The sequence below is a fragment of the Maniola jurtina genome, chromosome 13 (assembly GCF_905333055.1).
Source record: "Maniola jurtina chromosome 13, ilManJurt1.1, whole genome shotgun sequence".
Classification (NCBI taxonomy): Eukaryota; Metazoa; Arthropoda; class Insecta; order Lepidoptera; family Nymphalidae; genus Maniola; species Maniola jurtina.
This window is the reverse complement of record NC_060041.1, coordinates 1,602,900-1,629,391: the sequence shown is the minus strand read 5'-3', so window position 1 is coordinate 1,629,391 and position 26,492 is coordinate 1,602,900. Positions and strand designations below refer to the sequence as shown.

The window sequence follows — 26,492 nt, the reverse complement described above, 5'->3', positions numbered from 1 at the left end:
CTTTTTATCTAAAGCCCTGCCTTTGAAATAATATTTGAGTCACGACATGATTCAATCTGAGATACAATAAAAAGTTTTTTTATCGTTTGTTTACTCGGAGCATTTATTTGTTTGTTTTCACGGGATAATGTACGTCTCCTATTATTCCCTACATTACCTATTTTTCTAAATAAATCTCGGCATTCTCATTCTCTCTTTATCAATCCATAGACGACTCAGTCGCACTACTGAGAACTCCTCAAAGGGTTTAGGCCACAGTGCATCACGTCGGCGAAGTGTGGATTGGCTCATGTGAATCAATCTTTTGAGAATACTGTGGAGAACTTAGGCATGCAGGTTTCCTCACGAATAACGATGTTTCCCTTCGCGTGCGTGCCTACCTACCTTCCTATATTTCTATTATCGTGATTCCATGTCTAAACAATAGCGCTATAAGAATGCAAAACATCTCCCACCCCGACTTTATCTGTTTGACATTTCCCACCTGAATTTGAATATTAATAAATCGAAATAGATACGTTTTACCTAAAGTCATGTGAATTGAACACTTGAAAAGAGCAACCACCGACTTTCTTGCTGGTCCTTCTCGGTAGGAACAGCATTCCGAACCATTGGTAAATTATTTTGACGATTCTAAAGCATGCTTGAATGAAAATCTATTGTACTTATTCTAGGATATCTAATTCTGTGGTTTGCCCGATTTCCGTTCAATTTCAAAGTATTCAGTTTCAAAGTTACAAGGTCTAAACAATTTACATATGAATAATAAACCCGTGTAACTTTAGTTATTATTAGTTTAAAACTAGTTATTTTTACGGATACCTATCTGGTAAACCACAGACATAGATTTAGTTTTTAGAAAGTGTTTGCAAAATTACATCGGCTTCAATGATTGGTTAATATTTCAAATATGGGAACCAAACTACGTAGTTTGTCCCAGGCTAGGGACTGACAGACGCCGTTTAGGGATGATTTATGCTAGACCGCGCCTGACCCGAGCCGTGCCGCGTCCGAGACACAAAGACCTGAAAATGTATGAGGTGACATCAGACCGTGCCATGTCCGTGATTTTCGAGCCTCGTCTGTGGTACGTTTCTTCATCATCATCATCAGCATGTGGGTATCCGCTGTTGGACATAGGCCTTCCCTAAAAAGCGCCACCACACCCGGTCCTCAGCCTTCCTCATCCATTCACTTCTCGCCAGGCAATTTATATCGTCGGTCCATCATGCTGGAGGGCGTCTCACACTGTTCTCTCCACTCAAGGACTTTCCGGCTCCAACGGCCACTTGTTTTCCGGTTCTTCATGGCCACACGGTTTCTTCATACAAAATCGTAATCCGCGGATCGTCTGTCCGGCGGACGTGCCTTGCACGTGGCACTGCTCGGGCCCGGCACGGTCTAGCATAAATTATCCCTAAAGCTCTTCAGTTACCTACCAACTTTTGTAACACCGCAGCACATGAGTAGATATCCCTAAGCAGTTTGATGTTTGATGGAAAGTAAATTAAAAGTTCGTGGACCTACTCGGTACGATCTAGCGTTTTGTTTTCATATTCACTCAAAAATCGCGAAATTACAGCAATTAAAATCAATCTATGTCAGTTGGCTGCAGTTTTTAGTTCCACGGGAACTCTGCAACTTGGCCGCGAGCCAAGAAATGTAAATCGTGAATACAGGCTGTTCTATATTTTGTTTGAGACAATCTTAACACGTAAAATATTATGAACGTGAAAGTTTGGATGTTTGTTAGTCCGTCACACTCGCTACGACTATGTGTTAAACCGATTCGGCTGTTTGGAATGAAGGTAGTCAATACCTTGAATTAACACATATTTATGTTACTTTTATACAATAAAATAATCAAAAAGTTTCCGTGGGATTTTCAAAAAACCGCGCTAGCCTTATACTAAACTAGATTATGCCAACGACTTCATACGCGTGGAATTAGGTTTTTCTTAATGGCTTTTATCAATAAGTACGCTTAAAAGTAGCCTCTGTCAATTTCCGGTAGGCAAGTTAATTTTGTACCATCGGTTAAACGGACGAGTCCGTCCAGAAGAATCCAGAATCCAGAGGGAACTCTTTGATTTTCTGGAATAAAAGTTAGCCTACGTCCGTCCCCGGGATGTAAACCAACTCGGTACCAAATTTCATCAAAATCGGTTCAATTGTTGGACTGTGAAAAGCTAGCAGGCAGACAGACAGAGAGACATACTTTCACATTTATAATATTAAAGTATGGATGAGATATGACAAGAACTGTTTGTTTTTTTTATGTGACATAGTCACTATAAACTGACAGAAGATTGATAAGCCCGTAAAGTAGAGGCCATCATACTAATAATGAGAATGTCAAATATACGAAAGAGTGTTTTTGTGTTGGTTTTTCCTTCAATCACGCCGCAGCCCGCAACAAAGTAACGCGTTACGCGACGGATCGACGCGACGTGATTTTTTACATGCAGATTTAACAGGGCTCTCTCCGTCACTCGTTTCATACAATCGTAGTTCCAATTTCATTTGAAAATTAAGCAACCAAAGTCCATGAAATTTTGCAGACATATTCTAGAAACTAATATCTGTGTCTGTGGTGTTTTAGATTTTTCTAAAAATATGTAGTTTTAAAATTACAGGGGCTCAAAGATTTGTATGAAAATTTTCAGGTTTAACATGTATGTCTAGTTAATTTTAAGGTGTAAAAATAAAAACATCCTGTATGTTGAAGAAAAGTATTTTCGATTTACGTAATCTATTAATAGATCGATCTCATCTATTTAAAGTCGACTTAATAAAATAAACTAAGCATATAAAAACTAAATAATGCCCGCGAATTTGTCCCTCGGACTCGAAGGTTTTTAAAAATTAGAGAAGGAACTTTTTGATTTTCTATGATAAAAAGTAGCCTACATAAATACGTTGTCTATAGTTATGCAAAATACAACGTCGATCCGTTGCTCCGTTGCAATGTGCTTGAACCACAAACCAACAATTAAACACACTTTTGCATTTATGATAAGTATCAGTAGTTTATTATAACCTTAATTATTTAATACTAGCGACCCGTTCCGTCTTCGCACGGGTGCAATTTATTTTATTTTATCGTGAAATGATATTATCTTTTGAGACAAACATATAAAATTCCAGCATACCTATATATGTCTCCGTGTAACTTTAATCATTTACGCAGCGCACGCCACGGAAGCTCTCAGATGAAATGATTTTCCCCTATTTAATTTACAATATTACAATTTTCGTAGGGAACTCTAATTTTTGAAAATTAATAATAGCTTATGTTACTCAAGAACAATATAGCTTTCTACTGGTTAAATAATTTTCAAAATCGGTTCAGTAGTTCCAGAGATTACCTCCTACAAACAAACTAAAAAACTTTACCTCTTTATATTTATAATTGTGTAGAAGTGTAGGTTAGGTAGATTAATATAGAATGATATAGATTAGTATCTCAAAGTCAGACCTTAATTAAAGCCGTAATGTTTCCTGGTGACTAGGCAAAATATTTATATAGGAAAATTTCGACTAAGTAGTTAAGTAGTCTAAATATTTTAATCGAATTAATAGTCAATTAAGCATGCGGGGCCACGACCTTGTCGCATAAGCGACGTCGTTTTACAGTCGGGCTTCTAACTTCAGCGCGTGTCTATTGAAGCTAAGCTATATTCACGGACGTTTGGCATGGAAATCTTAATTGTACAAAAAAAACCGGTCGATTTGAGAACCACGTTCTTTTTGGAAGTCGGTTAAAAAAGTGAAAGACACTACCTACGACCGAAACTTTCCACCAGACCAGACCTAAGTAGATTCACAAATTACCCTTGCCAGGAGACGAATCCTTTCAAAATGAGAAGAGTTAAACCATTATCCAATGCGGATTGGCAGACTTCACACACCTTTGAGAATATTATAGCGAACTATCAGGCATGCAGATTTTCGGACTGTGTTTTGCCTTCATCGTTATACAAGTAGATAATATTTAATTACACATATACGCTTGTGGAAGATATATTCAACCCTGGTAACGGCCATTTTTGAAGCACGCTCATAGGTGCCTATCTATATCTAGCCGTCCAGTAGTTTGAGCTGTGCGTTGATAGATTAGTCAATCAGTCAGTCACCTTTTATCTTAGGGTACAAGTGAGTTAGGGTAGTATTTGTCGCTAACCGCACCGCTAATACAACACGGTTGTGGCCTGTCGATTGCGTTCGAGTCTTTGTCCAGCAAGTGTCGCTAAGCGGCGATTTAACGCTTCATTTACATTTTATTGCGTAAGGAATATTATTATCCACTCAATATACGGGTTTATTTTTGTTGTTTTGGGTACCTACCAGATATATAAGCATCTATCATTGTACCTACCTACCTATGCTCTAAAGGAGATTGGCGAATTCCATAGAGTTTCAGACCCAAACTAACAGAACCGTGAGCCTCAAGCCCACGTTCACGAAGCAAACTTCTCATGCTTGTTCTAGTGTCTATCAAATAAAGTTGGGAGAAAGAAGATATTCACATGTATTGCCATGTAACGGTTATTTATAATGTGTGCTTGTGAATAATTATATATTATTAAATAAATAAATAAATAAATAAAATTTTTGACCCCCATCTTCTAAAAGTATCAGGCTTCCACAGAAAAATACTTTGAAAAATATTATTAAAATTAAATGATTTCTGAATCTGAACGGTTTTTAAAAATGCTGGGTCTAAATTCGCCAACCTCCTTTCTAAATAGTACAAAATAAAGTTGAAAACTAAAACCCGACTGCGATCGTCTTAATAAACGCTGAAATATTAGAGCAAAATTGTTTTTCTGTCGTTTGGTATAATGTTCATGAGCTCAGAATTTTCTCCTCTTTCATTTGACATCCCACTCGATACAATAGCAAAAAAAATTTTTGGAGACCTCCACTTTTTCTGATGTCCGTTAGGTCAATTTTTTCGTATAAAATATAGCCTATGTCACCCGGGCCTTTACAATGGATCAATTGACATCTCATTCATCAAAACCAGCCCAGTAGTTTAGGCACTACGGTGGAACACACGGAATCTGGATACAAACATACATACATAGACTGCGAAAATCACAACCCTTCCTGGCTTTGCCGCAGTCGGGTAACAAGATCGCTTCCCGTTGTCTGTCTGTATGTAGGTACGCTTAGATCTTTTAACACTTCGTTTGCGAGTCCGACTCGCACTTGGCCGGTTTTCTTGCCTTCCACTAGCCTCTATGAACTCAGAATAAACGCGTGGAACTCTGGAAGTTATGACGATGTACGTAATATTGTAGCGTCGTGTACAATTCTTATTTTTGTCTGCGCCTGCTGCGTCCCACATTAATATCAATAAAAATATTCCACATTCCGGCGCGGGGTCGCGGCTCTTACGTGCGATCGTTCATACTTCATACGACGAGCTAGCTGCTTCCTACTACTTCACCTGCCTACCGCAACATCTTGTCTACAAAGCAGGGGCGACGGGCCTGCCCGCGAAATTCAAATTTAATTTGGTTTTTGACGTGACAACGTCTTATAATTCGATAGAGCCGGCTGCACGCACGAAAAAACATGACTCATGCGGCGTTACCTCGCTCTGAGGCGTTCCATGTAAGGCTTGAAGTGCAAGCGAGAGCGCGGAACGAGCGACAAAGAAGCACAATCGGCCTTTGTTGTCACGTTCAACTATCGTCAGTAAACCAACTTTACAGACAACCAATTTTATACGCAAAAACTGCTTGGTCGGCACGCGAAGGAAGTGCGGGCATCAGCTTGTAGAATAATAAAGTTGTCGTACCGCGATATATATTATGTGTGAATTGTAAACTAATACGACAAACTATGCTTATGACATTCTATTTGCGACATTAACAGTATCATCCACACGTGTTTATATAAAAATCTTTACTTGAAAGGGTCCAGTTTAAGAAATTAGCTCTAGTATCGACTGTAACTCACAAATTAGTCGATACTAGAGCTAATTTCTTAAACTGGACCTTATCAAGTAAAGATTTTTTTATAAACCTGTGAAGATGATACTGCCATTGTCGCAATTAAAATACCATAAGCCTACGTTGTCGTATTAGTTTACAAATTGCACACATAATATACATCGCGGTACGACAACTTTATTATTCTACAAGCTGATGCCCGCGCTTCCTTCGCGTGCCACCAGCAGTTTTTGCGTGAAAGAGTAACAAATCAATCATCCATCTATCCATACATTTACATACATTATGCATACCTACATACAAACTTTCGCGTTTACAATAATAGTAGGATTATTAGGGTTCCGTACCTCAAAAGAAAAAAGAAACCCTTATAGGACCACTCTGTTGTCGGTCCGTCTGTCTATCATGTCAGTCAAGAAAACCTATAGGGTACATGCTTCCCGTTAACCTAGAATCATGAAATTTGGAAGGATGTAGGTCTTATATAGCAGAAAGAAAGGAAAAAATCCGAAAACCGTGAATTCTTGCTTACATCACAAAAAAAAAGGTTCGTAAAGTCAGAATCGTACTTGACGTTTTTTCTGTTGTTCTTGATCTAAAATTAACCAATTATATCTTTATTATTTATACTCGACAGCAAAAAATATAATAAAATTATATGAAGTATATTTATTTTGAAAGATACGGATGCCCCTTGAAATATCTCTATTGCAAGTAATAATAATTTTGACCTCGTAGAAAACAAAATTGCAAAACTAACGGCTTTAAGGTCAACTTTACTCAATAATAATTCCAAATGTTACGGTTACGTTTGTTTAAAAGTATATACTTGTCCATCTCACTCTTGAATATGTCCCGCCCGTAAATGTTGATTGGAACAACATGCGCTCACGCTTGACTTGGAGTGGCCATGGAGAGCACTCTTAAGAGAAATGGAATATTTTCTCCGTGCGGCAATGCGTGGGCCAATGCCCAATACCCGCGTAGCCGAAACCGACTCAAAATTGATACAGTGAAGGCGGTCTCCCTTCAAAAACCTTGAACCCGTATTTTTGATGCTGGTCACCCGTAAATCAAGAAGTGACAGGTGGCAACCCTAAATGAGGTGCATTTACATGCACTAAACCCAATGGCAGCAATCTAAGAGGAATATGGGTAAGTACAAGAAAAATACACTTCGAATTGAGAACCTTCTCCATTTTAGGTCAAAATATGAATAAAAATAAATTTGTAATTTGCATTCTATGATGAAGCAAGTTAATTGCCGACACAACAATACAATAATATAGCATTGTCTTTATACCAAGTCTGCAGTTAGCATGCGATAATGAGATACTTTGTCAAATACATAAAGGGGACAATAGAACAAGAAAGCGGTAATAGCCTAGTGGTTCAGTGGATTCGGGGAGTCCAAGATTCGAATCCAGCGCTCAAGTATTCGGATCTATGTGCGAATTAAACATCACTTGCCTTGCTGTTAACTGCCCTTTAATACGGTGAGTGAAAACATCGTGAGGAAATCTGCAAGTCCGAAAGTTCCCCATAATAAGTTTCCCAAAGCCTCCACTCAGAATGAGAAGGGTTTAATGCCTCCACACTGACCAAGTGCAGCTTAGCAGACTTCACACACCTTTAAAATCGTTATGGAGAACTCTCAGGCATGCAGGTTTCCTCACGATGTTTTCATTCACGGTTAAAGTAAATGATATTAATTGCTTAAAAAGTTGAAGCACTCAAACTTCGAAAAGGTAAAAGTGCGTGACCGGAATCGAACTCCCGACCTCCCAAATAGGAGACTTGGCTTAACCACTAGGCTATCACGGGTCTTACCTACTACACGTACTGCCTTCGTATTATTTTTGTAGTTTTTTCGTAAACTTAGACGTACGAACTAAAATCCCATACATAATAACACGTCATATTATAATTACGGAACGCATATGTGCGATTATGGTGCGTAGAATGGTTACATAGGAAGAACTACGTTGCGGACCTACGCAACTCTTCTGCCCCGTAGGCCCGTATGGAAAAAGTTCATGAAAATCAATGAGAAACTGACCGTAATGATGTATAATATTCTACATCAATACATAGGTACGATAATTTCGTATACTTAATGCGCAGTATTTTTTTTTTAAAGTTATCGAATTGAATTTATTTTAATTAAGTACCTATTCAAATTATTCGCAAAATATTTTAAGTTTATTTACAAATAGGTACCTAGTAGGTACTATAAATACTTAAATATTTTAAGTGCCTCGTTACAGCTGGTTTGGATGATGTTTTTGTTCTGCAATTTTTATATTTAAGTAAGTAGGTACCTATTTATTCACAAAATATTTACAAAAATAATCTTATTATAGTAAATAAATAAAATACTTTTAAATAAATAATATCTCTAAGTTTAAATCTAAAATTCCTTCCTTAATCCATATAATTACTTAATTATTATTTTCATCATATTCGTAACTCAATAAAACGAACTGTTATTACTTTTTTTGACCAAGAATTTATATAGCAATGGAAAATATGTTTGATTGTAGAGAAGTCTCTCTACTGATGAATAGAGCCAAAGAAAATGTGTGTGTGTTCAATGAAAGCCTACGGAACCATCAGGAGTAATGACTACGCAAATAGTAAAGTACCAGGCACGGCTTATATTTTTTCACCAGTAGGTAGGTCTAGGTACGTTAACTTCTTCGGTAAACAAAAACATTGCGAGTTGCGACATCCAACCTCCACGCAAAAACAATCTATTTTTTAACCAGATTAAAATTCACCGCCTCTAAAATACATATAACGGGTATAAATAGAAATGTACTCCCAATATAACCCCATTATAAAACAAACAATCCATAATCCAATTTGTAAGGGTTATAATAACTGACCTACTTTGTACTTACTTGGGATCGATGGGTATTTTAATTGTCGGTTTTATGTAAGGTTATTTTACATTAACACTTTGAAAGGCACTGTTTTTTTTTAAATCACTCGCACGGATAATCTCTTTTACATATTTAGCACTGAAAATCAATAAGTCCGCCAAAGAGGACTGTTGGTAAAGAGAATCGCTACGAACTAGCTAGTCCATTCAATACTGAGAGGAGACATGCGTAGTCTGTACGCGGCACAGGGCCACAGAGTGCCGGAGGACTGAGGAGGACACTTGACGACGTGGAGCGCGGGAAAATTGACGTTTTTTTTTTAAATTATAACTATAACGACCCGCCCCGGCTTCACATGTATTGAAAAAGTATCGGAATGTTACCTACCTGTTTCATGTAGAGCAATTTGGATCACTAATGATATGCCAGGATTTTTCCATCGGCTCGGAGCCGGCAAAAATCTTAGCAGCTTTTTTTTAAAAATAATAAAGCTCAAAAGTAGCAGTTAGTAAAGCTGATTATTGCCAAGCAACTTTGAAATTCATCAACATAATATGCGGATTAAAACCTTGACTTAACAAATGTTAATGTGTTTACTTGACATCCACAGCTGTATTCTGTTTATAGATGGATTACAGTTGCATTTTTATGACGTGAGTTAATACTAGAAGATATATACGTATCTCTACATAGTATGAAATAAAGTCGCATCCCGCTGTCTGTATGTACGCTTAGATCTTTTAAACTACAAAACGGATTTTGATGCGATTTACACCAAAAGATGTATGAAGAGTGATTCAACAGCAAGGTACCAAGCAAGAGCAAAATGTACCTACGTATACATAGTTTAATTGTTCAAAATACCCTCAGCAACTTTTTGAAAATCTGTTTAAGGGGAGTTTTCCACATTACATTGTTTTCACAAAACTTATGTAAGTTGTTTTTCATTCGTCACCCTTGCGACAAGACCGTAATACCCAAGTATAATCTATAGTTTGTTTTCATAGTTTAGTTTGGTTTACGCAGATGGGTGTAGTACATAATATGTATTATGTACCTACATACACCCATACCTACTGCGTAAACAACCATAAGGCCAATGAGACCCATCTCAGGTGGCTGGATTTTTGAGAGAATATTATCATAGTTCAGCCAATTTACAATAAACCTTTATAAATTATATAGGTACAGGATCGCTCTATCCGTTCGTGAAAACCTAATGAAAACCCCTTCAATAGTTTCTGAGTTTAGAGCGTACAGACAGACACGTCGGCGGCGGGAGTTTGTCATATTATTATGTAGTGATATCACGTAGTACATAATAATATAATGTTTACACTGCATAGAGACTTGCCTGATAAGATGAAGTAATATTGTAAATATTTAATAAATGTATGAACTTCAGAAAAGGTTGTTTCTGATATAAGAATGCGTTTGCGCACTAACAACTTATTACGTTTAATTATTTACGTAATTTACGTAAACTACAAACAAAGTAAGATAATTCCGGATGTTATACAGCTAATTCTCAAAAAAAAATACAAGTATTTCCACTGCGAAATGAAAAAAAAAATGTTTTAAACCCATCATACTCAATATCCCAAGAAACTGCGAAAAAAAATTGACAAAGTGGTCCAGATTTCCTTTACAAAAATTTTACTTAGGTAGGTTATTTTTAAATATACCTACCTAGGCTTTAATTATACAGAATACTTATTTTTTTTAATCTATACTTTACTCGAATTAAAATCTGGTCAAGTGAGTGTTAAAACACGCTTATGATAGGTTTCCCTAGCTACGAGTACACACAAATAGCAACCGATTTTCGAATTCCGAGTTTCTTGTTGGTTCTTCTCGGTAGGAAAGGCATTCCGAACCAGTGGTAGATGCTTTTGACGATTCAAAAGTACTTGTAAAAGTCTAATTGAATAAAAATATTTTGAATTTAATTTATATCTGTTACCCGATCGAAGTCGAGCGGATCAGCTAGTCAATAATTATATGACGCAAGTCGCAACTCAGTCTGAAATCTATAGGGCATGCTTTTTAAACCGTTTTTTTTATTTCCAGTACAACTTAGCCCTAGACTGCAATCTCACCTGGTGGTAACTGGTAGCTTGATAAGTGATGATGCAGTCTAAGATGGAAGCGGGCTAGATTGGAAGGGTTTTATTAAACCCATACTTCTTTATCAGTTTAATAGGTATACGGCATCGTACCGAAACGCTAAATCGCCTTGGCGGCTCAACTTTGACGGTAGGCCAACAGAAAAAGTTTTTTTTTAAATATTAGCCATGCTAATCATGACGAATACTCCCCATTCCCCTCCAATTAAGCGTAAAGTTTGTGCCAGGAGTGGGTACGACAATAGTGCAACGGGTGCGTTTGAACCGCCGACTTTTCGGAATTCAGTTCGCTCCTCAACCGTTGAGCTATCGAGGCTATAAAAAAAGTTAAGCAACATCAAAGTAGATATACCTACTTACAATAGAAATACTAGAATTATATTAATTGGTTAAAACGCTTATCGATTTAAAAATAATTGCTTTCATTTTATACAATTTGGACATTTAGCTCCGATTTTTTATTGTTATTGTAATTAAGCATCCTTGATAACAATTATTTACACTTATTGTACCTACCTACTCACCTAATTGGATCAATTATATTACACAATACATATTTAACCTTAAATTACAGGAAAATAAGCAGTGATGTATTATACGAATAAAATATACGCAATATGTATCCGTACTTGGTGGTCTTCTTTCTATATTTTTGAAATCTGCATGCCTTCACAAAAATTTGTGAAGTCTGGCAATCCGCTCTTGGCCAGCGTGGTGGAGCTCTTCTCATTCTGAGGAGAGACCATTAACTCAGTAGGCAGGCGGGTTGAGAATAATGATAGTGACGATGATGAGAGGCTTTAGAGGACTTTTTTAGAGGATTTAGTTTGTGAATTACAAATTATTGTGCCTTTTTCTTCAGCCGCGAGAACTCTTTTTGAATTAGACAGACACGACGGACAGACAGACAAACAAACAACAAAGTGATCCTATAAGGGTTCCGTTTTTCCTTTTGAGGTACGGAGCCCTAAAAACTGCCACACCGCTTCCAAGCTTACCGCTTCCATCTTAGACTGTATCATCACTTACCACCGGAAGATTGCAGTCAAGGGCTAACTAATTGTATCTGAATAAAATAATATAATATCTGTATGCCCTACTTCCACCCCATAAGTGCAAAACATCACTGCGCCAACCAGGTCAACATCCTCAGAACACCCCGACAAATAAAATAGAACCCCACTTTTATATGACTTCACTTGGAAAGCCGAACTTTTCAATCGCCAGACTTTTACCAACAACCTGACCTATCTTAGAATTCCTTAGTCACGTACTGTACTAAAAGTCTGGAAAATAAAACATGGGGTTACGTAAGAGGTTAATGGCCTAGTAGTTAGAGTAAGACTAAAAATATTACGATACATTTCACCGCGATTAACTGCCTCATCTGGTGACAAAAGGACTAGCTCATTTTTTTGCGCAACGGATTGGCCTGGCTGTCCAGCGTGGCAATGCAGTCAGTATTCTTGGCACCATTTCCACGCGGGCATGATTTGTACGGTAATAGATAAGGCGGCTAGCTTTAAGTTCATCATCATCATCATGATCAACCCATTTCCGCCCCACTACTGAGTACGGGTCTCCTCTCAGAATGAGAAGGGTTGAGGCCATAGTCTGCCACGCTGGCCCAATGCGGATTGGCAGACTTCACACACCTTTGATAACACAATAGAGAACTCTCAGGCATGCAGGTTTCCTCACAATATTTTCCTTATAATTGCTTAAAACGCACATGACTGTAAAGTTAGTGGTGCGTGCCCGGGATCGAACCCCCGACCTCCGATTCGGAGGCGGACGTTCTTACCACAAGGCTATCAAGCTTATTACAGCTTTAAGTTAATTATCGTAATATTTTCAAATAAAAAAATATTATTATTATTATTATTATTAAGCCTTTATTTATTCCTTATCTTACAAATTTTTCCTTATGTATAATCTTAACTATTACAATTTAGTTTCTTAACCTCATTAATGTTAGTATAATATGCTAGTGTTAGTCTATATACATTTATTTTATCGATAAGGATCCCTCATTGGGTATAGGCCTCCCCCAGTTTCTGCCATTTAACTCTATCCTTTGCATTTTTTATCCAGTTTTTACCCGCTATGGGTACTAAATCGTCACACCAGCGTGACCTTGGTCTTCCCACTCGTCTTTTTCCTGCAGGACCAGGCCATGTTGTAGTTGTGAATGTCCATCTTTGATCAGTCGTTCTAGCAAGGTGTCCTGTCCATCTCCATTTCAACTGTAATGCTCGTTGCAATGCATCGGTCAGTTTCGTCTTTTTTCTTATATTTTTGTTTGTGACTTTATGCAGCCTGCGTAACTTTAAAATGCTTCTCTCCATAGCTCTTTGGCAAACGGCTACCTTCTGCTTAATTTTGTTGGTGTAGACCCAGGTTTGACTGGCGTAAGTTAGCGTAGGGAGTATGCATGTATCCATTATAATTCTTTTTATATGCATACTGTAGTCTCCTTTCATAATCTCTTTTTGCGCCCAGTATTTGTTCCAACTTAATGTAATTCTTCTATCTACTTCTTCTTCTGTATTTAATTCGCTAAATGAGACTTGCTTTCCCAAGTATATGTAGGAATTTACGTATTCGATTTCTGTGTTGTTTAGATATATTTGTTTGTGGTAACTGTTAGTCATAATTTTAGTTTTATTTGTATTCATATGAAGACCGACTTTTTTACTTTCTGTATCTAAGGATTGTATCATTTTTTCAAGGTTGTTACTATTTTCTGCAAAAAGGGCGATGTCGTCTGCGAACCTTAGATGACTTAGGTAGCGTTTTGAAATTTTGATACCTTCGTGTGTCCAGTCTAGTTTTTTGAATATGTCCTCCAATACTGCAATGAACAACTTTGGAGACAGCGGGTCTCCTTGTCTGACTCCTCTCCTAATTTGAATTACATTGCCTCTGGTCTCTAGTTTGATTCTACTGGTACTGTTATTGTAGATTGCTTTGAGTATGTCAATATATTTTCTGTGTATTTGACATTCAATTAATGCTCTCCAAATTGAGTCATGAGAGATAGTATCGAACGCCTTGGTGTAATCGATAAAGGCGATATAGAGGGTTTTGTTAAATTCTTTGTATTTTTCGATGACTTGTTCCATTGCGTGTATGTGATCTATTGTACAGAAACCCGTCCGAAATCCAGCTTGCTCAATCGGTTGGTATTTATCGATTTGAGGGCCAATTCTGTTCAATAGAACACTAGTGAACAGTTTGTAAATGCTCGAAAGAAGACTGATTGGTCGGTAATTGGATATGTCCATCGGATCGCCTTTTTTATACAGTAATATTATGTCCGATGAGGTCCATTGTTCGGGAACGGTTCCAGTATTTAAAACCATATTGAATAAGTGAGCTATTGGTGTTGCTAATTGATAAGCTGCAATTTTTAATAGCTCATTAGGTATATTATCAGGTCCTGTGCTTTTTTCCGTCTTCAGTGTTTTGATACATTTTATTATTTCGATTTCATCTATTGGTTTTAATTCGTCCTCTATATAGTCTTTTTCCATTTCTATTCCCGTATTTTGTGTTTCTGGTAGTACCATATAAAGTTGTCTATAAAAGTCGGTAGCGCAATCCAGAAGTTCTTTTCTTGTCTTTGTTTCTCTTTTACCTGCTTTTAGAGTCTGAATCCAGTCTTTATGTGTATTTAGTTCTTTCAAAGCCTTCTTGCAGCTTCTAAATTTATTTACATTCTTTACTATTGTTGACTGTCTATGTTTTTCATAGTCGTTTCGGATTGCTTTATTTGTCCTTTTGAATGATTCACTTAATTGACGTCGCGCGTCTCTATCTTTATCTGCACTTTTTATAAGTTCGGAGCGCTGTTTTATGAGCTTTTTGGTTTCTTCACTTAGAATGTCATCTTTGTTCTTACTCTGAATGTTGTTGGCTTCTAAACTATTTTTAATTGATGTCTCTAATATGTTGTAGTAGATTTGAATAGCATTTGCATCATACGTTCTGTTGAAGGAATCTAGTTCTTTAAGATTTGTTTCTAGGTTTGTGATATATAATTGGATTTCTGATTCGCTCTTTGGTATGTATATAGAAGATTTGTAAGTTTTCCTACTCTTTTTTAAATGTTTTATTTCTAAAGTGACTCTCACTAATCGGTGGTCAGATGGAAAATCAAATTTACTAAGTACCTCGATATTTGTGACGTATTTCAGTAAGTTAGTCAAAACGTAATCTATTTCGTTTTTAATTTTTCGGTCTGGAGAGATCCAAGTCCATCGTCTATTTGCCTTTTTGTTGAAATAGGTGTTAACAATGGCTAGCTTATATTCGTAGGCGTATGAAATTAAAATTTCACCTTTTTTATTTCTTACTCCGTAGCCATATCTGCCCATTATTAGCTTTTCACTACTCTTTGGTTGACCAATTTTGGCATTGAAATCGCCAATCACTATAACATTTTTATCTGCAATTTCATGTGCTTTTTCTAAAGTTTTGTAAAAGTGGAGTATGTCCTCTTCGGTTGACGAATCTGTTGGTGCGTATACTTGTATAATAGAAATAGGTAGAAAGTTAAATTTTAACTGTAGGAGTGCTACTCTTTCTGAGAGGCCAGAGAAATTAATAATATTCTTCTTATATTCTTTTTTCACTATAAATCCTACTCCGTGTAATCCTGGATGTTCTCCCTTATAGAATAGAATAAAGTCTGTATGTTCTTCTATACCACACCCTTCGCGTCTTACTTCAGCAAGGCCTATTATATCGAAGTTAATTTTTCGTAAGGCAAGTTTTAGTTCTAGGAGTCTCTCCGGAGAAGCGAGAGATCTAGCATTGTATGTGCAAATTTTTAATGTTTTGAGTTGAAATGATGTAGATGAAACTGGGGGGTTTGGGTCGTACTCCTCCGCGGTGACCAACCGTGTTGGAGGAGGGGGAGGGTCCTTAGATGATAATTGCTATTCTGCTGCGCCACTATTATAGGATGCTACTGTGGATTCTGGGGTAATGTTTTTCTCATTTTTATTTGGTGTATGTTTGTTGGCCCAGTAAGATGTCAAGATATTCTTTTTTTGTACTTGGGTCGTATCTTTGGTTTTTCTTATAGATCCGCTATTATTTTCAGGAGACGTTTCAGGAAAATTACGTTTGTTTCCTCTGTTTGTGTTGTTTTTTGTCTCTTTTTGTGGAAGGATAATCATTTTATCATATTTAATTATCACTTTTTTTCCGTTTTCTCTCTGTTCTTTCGCTTTTTCTCGAAGTTTTTTTCTAATTTCTAAAATTTTCGGCGGGTAGTCTTCCTTTATGTAATAGTTCACCTTTTCTAGTATTTTTTTCTTTCGTAAGATTTCAATTTTTCTTTTTAGTGTAGAAAGTGTTACAATAATCGGTCTAGCCTTTTCGCCTTTTTTACCCAGTCTTCTCGATGATTGTATTTCCAAACTCGTACAATCTATCTTCATTATATCGTGGAATATTACGAGAATCTTGTTGTGCAAGTCGTCGTAGTTTTGCTCTTTTTCCTCTACGCCGAAAATGACAATATTTCTTTCTCTGGCTTGTTTCTCAAGATAGTCAAGTCTCTGTTCCTGCGAACTAACCGTAATCTGTAGGTTTTGCAGTTTACTTTGAACTTCGTCGAATTTCTCGTTTATTTTGTTAATAAGGTTAGTTTCGCTCTTTCGGACACTCTCTTTTGTTTCGTTGATGTCCTCTTGAATATTTTTTAGACGCTGTAATATTTCTTCCATCTTTATAAGTTTAAAAAACCGAAAAAGCGAAAAATGCTAGTCCGGGACTGGGGATCGAACTCGGTATTTATCCTATGTGAAGACCGACGTTGTTCTAATTCCGCCACCAGGCCTCTTACTTGTTATGATGAAATATGTAAGTGTTATTTTCTAGTCTGAATAGTACTTGTCAGTGTATTTTAATTTAAGACCACCCTCATTATTTCACTTTTTAGTTTAATAATTATAAAACTTCGTATTTCACTTTATATGTTCGTTTTACTGTTTATAATGTACTTTAATATATAGGATAATGTTTATTAATTACCTTAGCACAGATTTCAGTGTATTGTAGTCCTTTAACACTTTTGTTTACAATCCATATTTCCACTATTGATTGTTAACGGCCAATGTATTTTTAGCCTTTTTCACAGTAATCTTTCGTTGTATATGTTAGATAACACTTCCACTCACGAGTTGTATGGAGTTTTACACTTATTCCACTAAAAATACTCGAATTTCGCGAATTTCGAATTTATTATTCACTTTAAATACGGATCCAGTATGCTCTGCGCACTGCAGCGCCCTTAAAAAAATATATAGTTGGTATATTATATACGTGTAATGTTGAAATGTAGGTAGGTACATGAATACTGTACTCATTGACATTATTTGCCTCGCGTTGACTGAACTCGGCACCTCGATTGCTTCGCAAACACCGACCGACTTGTTATTTCAGTTTGTTGTTTATTTGGGATTTTCTGCTAAACTGAGTTTATACACACCTCTATTAATTCAATACAATAAACAGATAAAGCGCAAAGTCACTTGTCTGTCTGTATTCTTCAGGATATTTAGGTAAGTAATCTCCCTAGTAATAATATCTGCCATCCGCACTTGGCTACCGTGGTAGCGTATGACCAAACCCATAAATATCATTCTGAGAAAAGAGGAAGACCGAGATTTGGGAGGTCAGCACGAAGTAATGCCACGCAGTTCCGTGCTCACCTTGGACGACATGGGGAGGTTATTTTAGTCTGTGCAAGTCGGACACACCCTGCCAGCCGGCAGAAGTCCGTAGGGATTTTTTCCTCCCCCGAAGAAAAAAAAAAAACATTCTGAGAAGAAACTTGTATTCAGTAGTGTAGCAATGGGTTGATCATGATGATGATGGAGGAAATATTTTGAAGAGTATAATATAACCGAACGCAAATATTGCAAATAAAACAATTGACTGACGTGAATGGTCAACGAACGTTGCGTAGTTGGGTTCGGAGGATCAATGCCGCGTCGTCAGCGGGCAGTTTTGCACGGTATACATTGCGGGTTCGAAAAATACTAAATCATCAAAACGACGAGTATTTAAGGAAAATGGTTATTGCCTCTGGTATTGGATTGTGTTTGGATAGTATAATAGTTTTTGCAAGCGTTTTAATTAGACCCTGTACCTATATATCTAAGTCTTCTGGGATTAAAACATCGTAAGCGTGATTCAGACTTTCATAGTGAGGGATTGACTTGTGGTGCCATCTAGTGAGATAGTTGTGAGTAGTCCGTCTTAGGAGTTAGGACTCTAGGTTCGTATAGTGTCAACCTGTGGCGACCGACATAGTTCTAAAATAAAAATAATATCTCGAACTCCCATTACGGAAGGATTTTGAGAAATTGTTACGGCATCTTAAAAAAACCCAAATCTAAGCGGAGTCGCAGAAAAAAGCTAGTAAGTACCTAATCATAATATTATATTACGGTAGGTAAATATATAAATTTACAATCCTGTAACTACTAAAACCACAAATCTACCAACATACCAACATTTCAACATGCAGTAGCCTGCATTTCAAATATTGACATCTCCTGTTTAAAATACCTATAAGGTACTAAATGGTGCAATCACAATGCAAACGTTTATTGAAACTAGCTTATCTGTTTGGTAACTAAACAATTGAACGTGTGGAAAATAAATAAACAAGAAATAAACATTGCAAGATAACAGGATATAACGCCATCTATATAATAGTTCGCGATAGGTCGACATGGACATCGGGGTGGTGACGCCCCTCACACCCGCACAGCCCCTGCGTTAACCCGATGCAGGATAGCACATGTGACGTGCGGGTGTGCGGGGTGTCCCCCCACCTCATACCGTAGAGTTCCCTAACTTCGTCTGCTTTTGACCGTTTTTTCAAATTTTCCGCCAATCGGATGTAAAAAAATCTGTTATGTCTGACAAACATCGTCCAATGGTAATAGTTCTTTTTATGTGTGTATGAAAGTGTACCTACTGTTTATAGTTTAGGCAAGCTAATGACCGTTAAAAAAATAGACGAAGTAAAGGTGAAATTCCAAACTTCATCTATGCATAGGAAATTTATTTTAAACATAATGCCAATTTTATCAAAAAAATATAAATAATATAAAATTATTCAAAAGTCCAAATACACTATCTTAAAGCCTTTTAATTTTATATATTTTATACTTTTATTTAGGTAGACGAAGTTAGGGCGTACTTTGTCCAAAATCGTTCTTAAATTCAGGGGTGGCACAAAGGTATCGTAAATAAAAATGAAATATGATGAATGAATTAAACACTTTAATCGTAGTAATCGTAAAACTGTCTTTTTCTTAGGCATTCTAATGCTAAATCCAACATGTCTAGGCTGTAAGCAACTGTATATGATCGTTTTTTCTTTTTTACGAATTCTCGATTCATGTCTAGAGTTTTTGGATTACCTATAAATAAAATTAAAATAATCGACTATTGCAAATATAAATTTATAGTGGTATATTTTGTAATTGTTAATTTTCTTCAAATATTCATTTCTAGCACTTTTAGTTGGCGCATGTCTGTTAATAAAAGTTTTTCTTATAAAATTTCTAGGTTTTGCCCGCGGCTTCGCTCGCGTGAACTTTGGTTTATCATAAATCCCGCGGAAACCGTGGATTTCAGGATAAAATATCCTCCTTCAGGAGTTCTCCTACATCACAAGTCTCAACTGTTTATCCTATTTGGCTGAAATTAGAAATGGAAATAAATTATACCCTGACTTAATACACAGGCTACTTTTCATCGTGAAAAAGCCATGGTTCATGCAGAATCAATAAAAAAAAAAACAACATTCATGCAGGCAGCGCCACAGGAAAAACCTAGTAACTTTATATTTAAAGAAACCTTTTATTATCAAACATTAATTTAAAACACCTTAAATGCGCCAGAAATCAACTATTTTATCAACTTACTTTACATTTTGTTATGTAGGAAATATATAGTTATTTATACAATATATCTACGTTTTGGTAATTATTCAGATACATAACAGTTTTAAATAGGAATAGAGGGTATAGAGTAAGAAAAAATACAGACCAGACTTTTTCATATAAGTATAGTACAAAAAAAAAGTTCTTATTTTAATTTTGACGACCCTAAGGGCAGACGAAGTTAGAAAAACATCACATTACAGATTGTATCCTAACATTGTCTGCCCTAATATTTCTGTAGTTAACGAACATATCTGAATGATTTTTTTAATTTTGGTAATAGATTATATGAGTAAACTGTAGTAAAGATTTAAAAAACTTACCTCCAAGCAGTATTGAGTAATGACACAAATTTTCGGGGTCGGTAAAAAAGAAGCGTGTGCGTGATCCGAAGATACTCACGATTGTGACAAAATGGCCATCAATATTTTGACAAATGACATTGCAATGGTGCCATGATTAAATATGTATACTTCCCAAATCACTACAATTAGTGTTTCCATAAAAGGAAAAAAAATATTGAATTTTTTAAATTTTAGCCGATGTTAGGCATATAAGTTGAAGTTAGGAGACTCTACGGTACCCCGATTGCCATGTCGACCTGTCGGGAATTGAACATTATTTTGTTTTTAAGGCCATTTAGTAATTTAAATCCTTATTCCATCCACACTACTAATTAACATTATTAGTGTGAAAGTGTGTGCCGTCTGTCTGTCATCTTTTCAAGGCCCATCTACTTAACCGATTTTGACGAAATTTGGTACAGAGATAGCTAACATCCCGGAGACGGCCATAATTCAAATTCAAAATATTTTTATTCAATTAGACTTTTACATTCTTTTGAATCGTCAAAAGCATTTACCACTGGTTCGGAATGCCTTTCCTACCGAGAAGAACCAGCAAGAAACTCGGCGGTTGCTTTTTTCTTTTCATAGCCCATAGAGCACTTTTCTTTTTGGAAAATCGGAGCTCACATTGGCGCGTGGCGTTCTCGAAAAATCCAGGCGGAGTCGCGGGCATCCGGGCATCATCTTGCATTGAAATAAAAGTTAAAAGCCAATAAAATCATTTTAAAACTGATTTTTTTCTAATACTAAGTAGGTAAGTACCTACCTGCAGTTGTGAAAAAATATTTACAGGCTTATTTCAACTCGATGAAGATTCAATTTAGCAAATCAAACCATATGACCGTTTTGACTTACTCTATGGGCATTATTATATTGGGCTCTAATAAAAAATCAATTGAAGCAATGGAAATGTTTGGCTTCTTATAAAAGGATCATAAAACAGTAGATTGCGGCAATTGGTCATATACGCAAAGCGCTTAACGAGTTTGTTGTTATGGGTTTTCAATGTCAAAATATTTTGCGTAGGTATCTACCTACCTATTACCTATACATATGGCTATTGAATCTTCAAAATTCTTACAAGTGTAGGTATGAAAGCTACCTACTAGTAAACTTGTTCGATACTTTGTTCCTACTGAATAAACTAACAATAATCTCTGGCAAGAATGTACTTTTTTCCAATATCAGAGGAACCGCCAAATGCCCATGCTAAAATCTATAGTTCGCGACATGTCGACATGGCAATCGGGGTATAAGGCGGGGGGACGCTCCGCACACCCACGCTATCCCGCACAAGGTTAGCACGGAGGCTGTGCGGGTGTGCGGGGCGTCCCGCACAGGGAAAAAAAGTTAGTTAGTGTAAACAGAGCTCTGGACGCTACTTGGAAAGGATATGTCTGCCTCTACGCTGAATTTACTTTCATAAAACCATCGATACATAAAACGCGTGGTGCGGAAGGTTGACTGGCGAACCAACAGCGCGGCATCAGTTATGTTCAGCTGACGCAAACTACACCGATTAAACTATTGCAGTGATCTATTCGAGCCGCCTGCATGCTATTATCCAATCAGGCAAGGTTGCAATTGCACTCAAAGATCATTATATCTAGTTTCTTGGTAGTTTATTTTTTATTGCCTTCTATTTTTAACCCCTGACCCAAAAAGAGGGCTGTTATAAGTTTGACGTGTGTATCTGTCTGTGGCATCGTAGCTCCTAAACGAATGGACCGATTTAAATTTTTTTTTTTTGTTTGAAAGGTGGTTTGATCGAGAGTGTTCTTAGCTATAGTCGAAGAAAATCGGTTCAGCCGTTTGAAAATCAACCCTTTTCTAGTTTTCTTATAGAGGTTTTTGTGTCGGGGTTTTTTAAATTTTAAGTTATTACCCGACTACGGTAAATTCAAAAGAAAGGGTTATGGTTTTAGAAGTCTATGTATGCAGGTATGTTTGCTTTACGTATGTTCCACCATAGCGCCTAAACTCCTGAGCCGATTTTGATGAATGAGGTGTCAATCGATTCTTTATTATGGTAGGTACGGTTGACATAGCCTACATTTTATAAGGACAAAATCAGAATGACTCTTGTTGCCTATCCAATAATACGAAAATAAAGAAAATTTAATGTTGCTTAAGTGCATTTATTTGGCAAGGTTTGTTTATCACAATATTATAATAATTTAAATAAATAAATACTGTTGAACTTCGTCCTTACTTTTACATAAAAAACATACAACAATTTATTGTAGGTATGCATGCGATCTTTGGAAATTATTATGCTTTGGGATTATCTTTAAAAAATCACAATATTCATTTTCGCAATACTGACATGAAACATTTCATTGAACTAAAAAAAGTGCTTAGGTACTTTATTGAAAAAAATTGTGCAACTTAAATAAAATTATATAATAATAAAAATTATAAACTTATACCTATCTTTTATGTACAAACTTATACCATAGAAAAAATACATAATAGTAACTTACAGGCACAGGATCACTTCGCAAAAACGTAGTATAGTAAATAGTGACTCTTGTTACAACGCAATAAGGAGCAATTCAGCTCGCAGAATGCTGCGGCTTTAAATTTTATAAACACCTCTCTTTCCATCGCTCTTATGCCTCTCTCCCTCTCTCTAAAGTGAGCCAGTCTTAGAAACAAATTCAAATAAATTAAAAATAGATTATTTTCTGATCTACAGAAATGAGTTCATAAAAATGTATGAGTAGGTACTACATTACTACATATTTTGCTGTATAAACTTTTTTTCATTGATACAGTTTTCCAATTCATCGTGATATTTATCGATTTTCGCATCAAACCCCGGACTTTGGATATCATAGTCAAAACTATTCCCAGTTATTATCTTCTCTCTATTCAAAGTCGAGTCGAACCTAACTTTTTTGCCCGGCGTATAACTTTTGTTAGAAACATCGAAATTATCCTCAACCTTTTCTTTTAGAGGTGTAACATTTGTATTTAAACGCGTATTTCTAATAGTTTTTATCGTTTCGTATTCATGTTCGGCATCTATTTCTTCGATTTCTATTTCATCTGAGTTATCCAAATTTAATGCAGGGTTTTCTATCCCAGAAGCATCCTTTTTCTCAATTTTTTCCTTAGGCATTTTTCGCGGCACTTCATAAGGATTTAAAGTCACATTATGTTCTACCTTCTCACCTTTGAATTTCTTTTTCAATGTTTTAAAAACTTTCTTTGAAAACTTATTACTCGCTTTAAGTAGTGAGTGTTTTAAATCTTTCTTGCTATCATTTGATTCGTTTGACTTATTTATTTGGCTGTTTCTATTCAAGTTCATGATATCGATAGCACTGAATTGTGATACGTCACAGCCTAGAATTTTACTTTGCTTATTGTACATGGAATCTGGTAAATCTTCGCCTATATTTTCGTATATAGGACTTTCGGACCTATAACTATCTATGTTTTCATATTCAGGGTTCATATTCATGGCTGATTCGTTGACAGTCGATATTGTGCTGTTTGTTTCATTTGTAAACAGTTGTCTTGGTACTAAATTATGAACTGGTCCCACATTTCCGTGAGGTCTACTAAAATCTTCAATATTATATTCTAATTCTGGTCTGGATAAGTCTTGATTGTCGATAAAAGGATTTTCAGTTACTGGTACATCTTCAACGTTTAGATTAGGATTTAAAAATGGATTAGTGTTTTTCTTATTTTCAAGTTTATTATTAACAAGTTTTTTTTTGGTAATTATTGTTATAGTTTTAATTTCCATAATGTTACTTTCGTTTAAGTCATCATCAAAATATAATGATTGGTTTGAGGTTCCTGGGGAATCGATAGCGAGTCTATCTATGAAGCTTAGACTTAGGTTACTGTTATTCATAAATATTTGGTTTGTTACGTTTGCTTGTATGTTAGTTGTGTTTGTTATGGCTGATATGTCGTTAGCGACTAGTCCACTGACATGTGGATTTAAAGATTTTTGATCAACACCTGAGATTCCCGAATCCATTTCTATATCAGTATCATGCAGTACAAATTTATCATTCACTTCTGTTCCAATTATATTTTCATTTAAACTTTCAAAGTTATCTTCTCTTGAACTTTCTGAATTCATAGACACAGTTTCATTTGATGTATTATTTTGTACATTTAGACATACAGGATTTTCAGGTAAATTAATAGTTTGTCCATTTAAATCAGTTAAATTAGCATAAATAGGTTCTGTAGGAGTTTGCATAGATTCAGTAGGTTTAGTAGGAGTTTGCATAGATTCATTATTTTCGGGTGTAACAGGAGTTTCATAATGTTTTATATTCTTGCGCACGTTTTCAAGTTCACGCTGCAAAAACTCATTGACTGCTGCTCGGCTGATGCCTAGAATAGGAAAAAAGAATATTTGAAATTCTTACATGCTGTACATCATTAAGTACCTATCATTACTATGTCATAAATCACAGTCATTTATCAATCATTTACATTATTTTTGTTGTACAGGTTTAACCATTTACCTATGAATAGATGATACAAAATTAATTTTATGGGTGTCTCGAATTGATGGTAATATTAACTGAGCAAAACAAGGTCTCCTGGTCTAGTTGAGTGAATTTGCATTTTTTTTGTGTGTCATTTGTGAAATTGAATTTGCATCCGCTTATCTGTCTGAGATGAAGAAAGTGAGTGCCTGCTTGAATTTTCACTGCAAAACTTTACGATTTGTGTTTTGATAGATGGCGCTAATACCAATGTAAATTACCAAAGTTGTAATATATGTAAATATAAATATGTATGACATATAAATATATAGACAAAGTACCTAGATCTAAAGCAGTATTTTCAAAAGCAGCAATATCACTTTTAGTCCGCTTGCGTTTCTTGATAGCAGTGATTTCCATGGCTGTGTTGCACATGGGGTCCTCGTTTACAAGCAGATCTAATGCGGGGTTCAGATACACATTCGGCCCAGTCTCTATTTTTCTTTTAGATGATTTCACTTCAAATTTGTTATTGTCTACTGATTCCATGGCATGCTGAAATGAAATACATACTTAACCATTAATTCCATTTCAAATTGGGTACCATTGTACACTTTTTGACTGTCTCAAACTTAAAACTAAAGCTACAACTGTTCCAAACGCGCCAAAAAATCATCAAAGATAGCCAGGTTGGCCAGAAAAAAGTACGAAGTTATTTGCTTCCTCTTTTCTAACACACATTGCTAGTATGTGGAACACAATTCTGGCTTTCTTTTCCTCCGCTAACTATAATAAGTTAAAAAAGCCTTCAAAAGATAAGTAAAAAGGCACCTTTTAGGCAGGCACACCACCTTAGGCTACATCATCTCCTAATGTTTGGTATGATTGCAGTCAAGTACAAACCTAGGTTTATAGGTCAAGTATTTATAGTTAAATGAAATACTATCTCTTTAAAGAATTAACCTACAAGTAATCACATAAACGTTTATGGATGGATTAGATCCTATCAGTTAAGAATGATGTGGATACCCTAGTACTTGCCAACTCAGAATAATAAGAAACTAATTTACCTACTTACTTATGAGTGACACAAGTAAAACAGTTTTTTATTTGAACAAAGATTACATTTAAACTCTATAAAACCAGCCTCTTGTTGCTAAGACTAAGATATGTGATCTTTTTAAGGTAATAAACGTAGCTTTTCACAAAATATAGCACTAAAATCAATACACAATATATATTTTTTATAAACGCTATCTTGTGCCAAGTAACTTACCTATTTAAAGCGAGGTTAACACTTAAACTCCGAAATTATTGACATACAATAATAAAATATGTATATTTTGGTTCATCAAACAAAGAATTTTCGATCAATTCAACACTTTTCATTCATAATTTTATTGTTAATCTACGCTTATAAACACGGCAGGTGCAAAACGACGGTTATTTATAGTTTGACAGTGTTTGACAGCTCTGACATGACAGTTCTCGTAGCTACTACTAGCTAGTGAGGTGGGTCGAAGCAGTTACCGATTTATCGATTTTGTTGACGGTTTAAGTATCGATTTTTTATTCAAAATACAGTAGAACATTTCGCCCTACTGATTAACACTGATCATCAATTCAATGTAGGTCCAATTATAATTATTTGGAAATACCTGTACAATTTAAAAAAAAATTGGACTCTCAATATCCCGACGTGATTTCGACTGTCAGCGTGTCATAGATAATAT

The 26,492-nt window shown here is 35.9% G+C and overlaps 1 protein-coding gene across 1 annotated transcript; it reads right to left on the bottom strand.

Moving 5' to 3' along the window:
• Window positions 1–22,408: 22,408 nt before the first annotated feature.
• On the bottom strand, window positions 22,409–26,202 carry LOC123870670. Its single transcript, XM_045914028.1, has 3 exons — window positions 26,036–26,202; window positions 25,101–25,314; window positions 22,409–24,661 (listed from the first exon to the last, which is right to left on the bottom strand). The coding sequence occupies exons 2-3, from the start codon at window positions 25,306–25,308 to the stop codon at window positions 23,034–23,036; spliced, it is 1,836 nt and encodes a 611-aa protein (XP_045769984.1). The 5' UTR covers window positions 25,309–25,314; window positions 26,036–26,202; the 3' UTR covers window positions 22,409–23,033.
• Between the last annotated feature and the right edge of the window lie 290 nt (window positions 26,203–26,492).

Bases quoted from the DNA above. Each gene is read 5' to 3' on its own strand.
- LOC123870670 (XM_045914028.1), bottom strand. From the start codon at position 25,308: ATGGAATCAGTAGACAATAACAAATTTGAAGTGAAATCATCTAAAAGA. The intron at 24,662-25,100 runs GTACTTTGTCTA...TTCCTATTCTAG, and splicing joins AAATACTGCTTTAGATCTAG to GCATCAGCCGAGCAGCAGTC.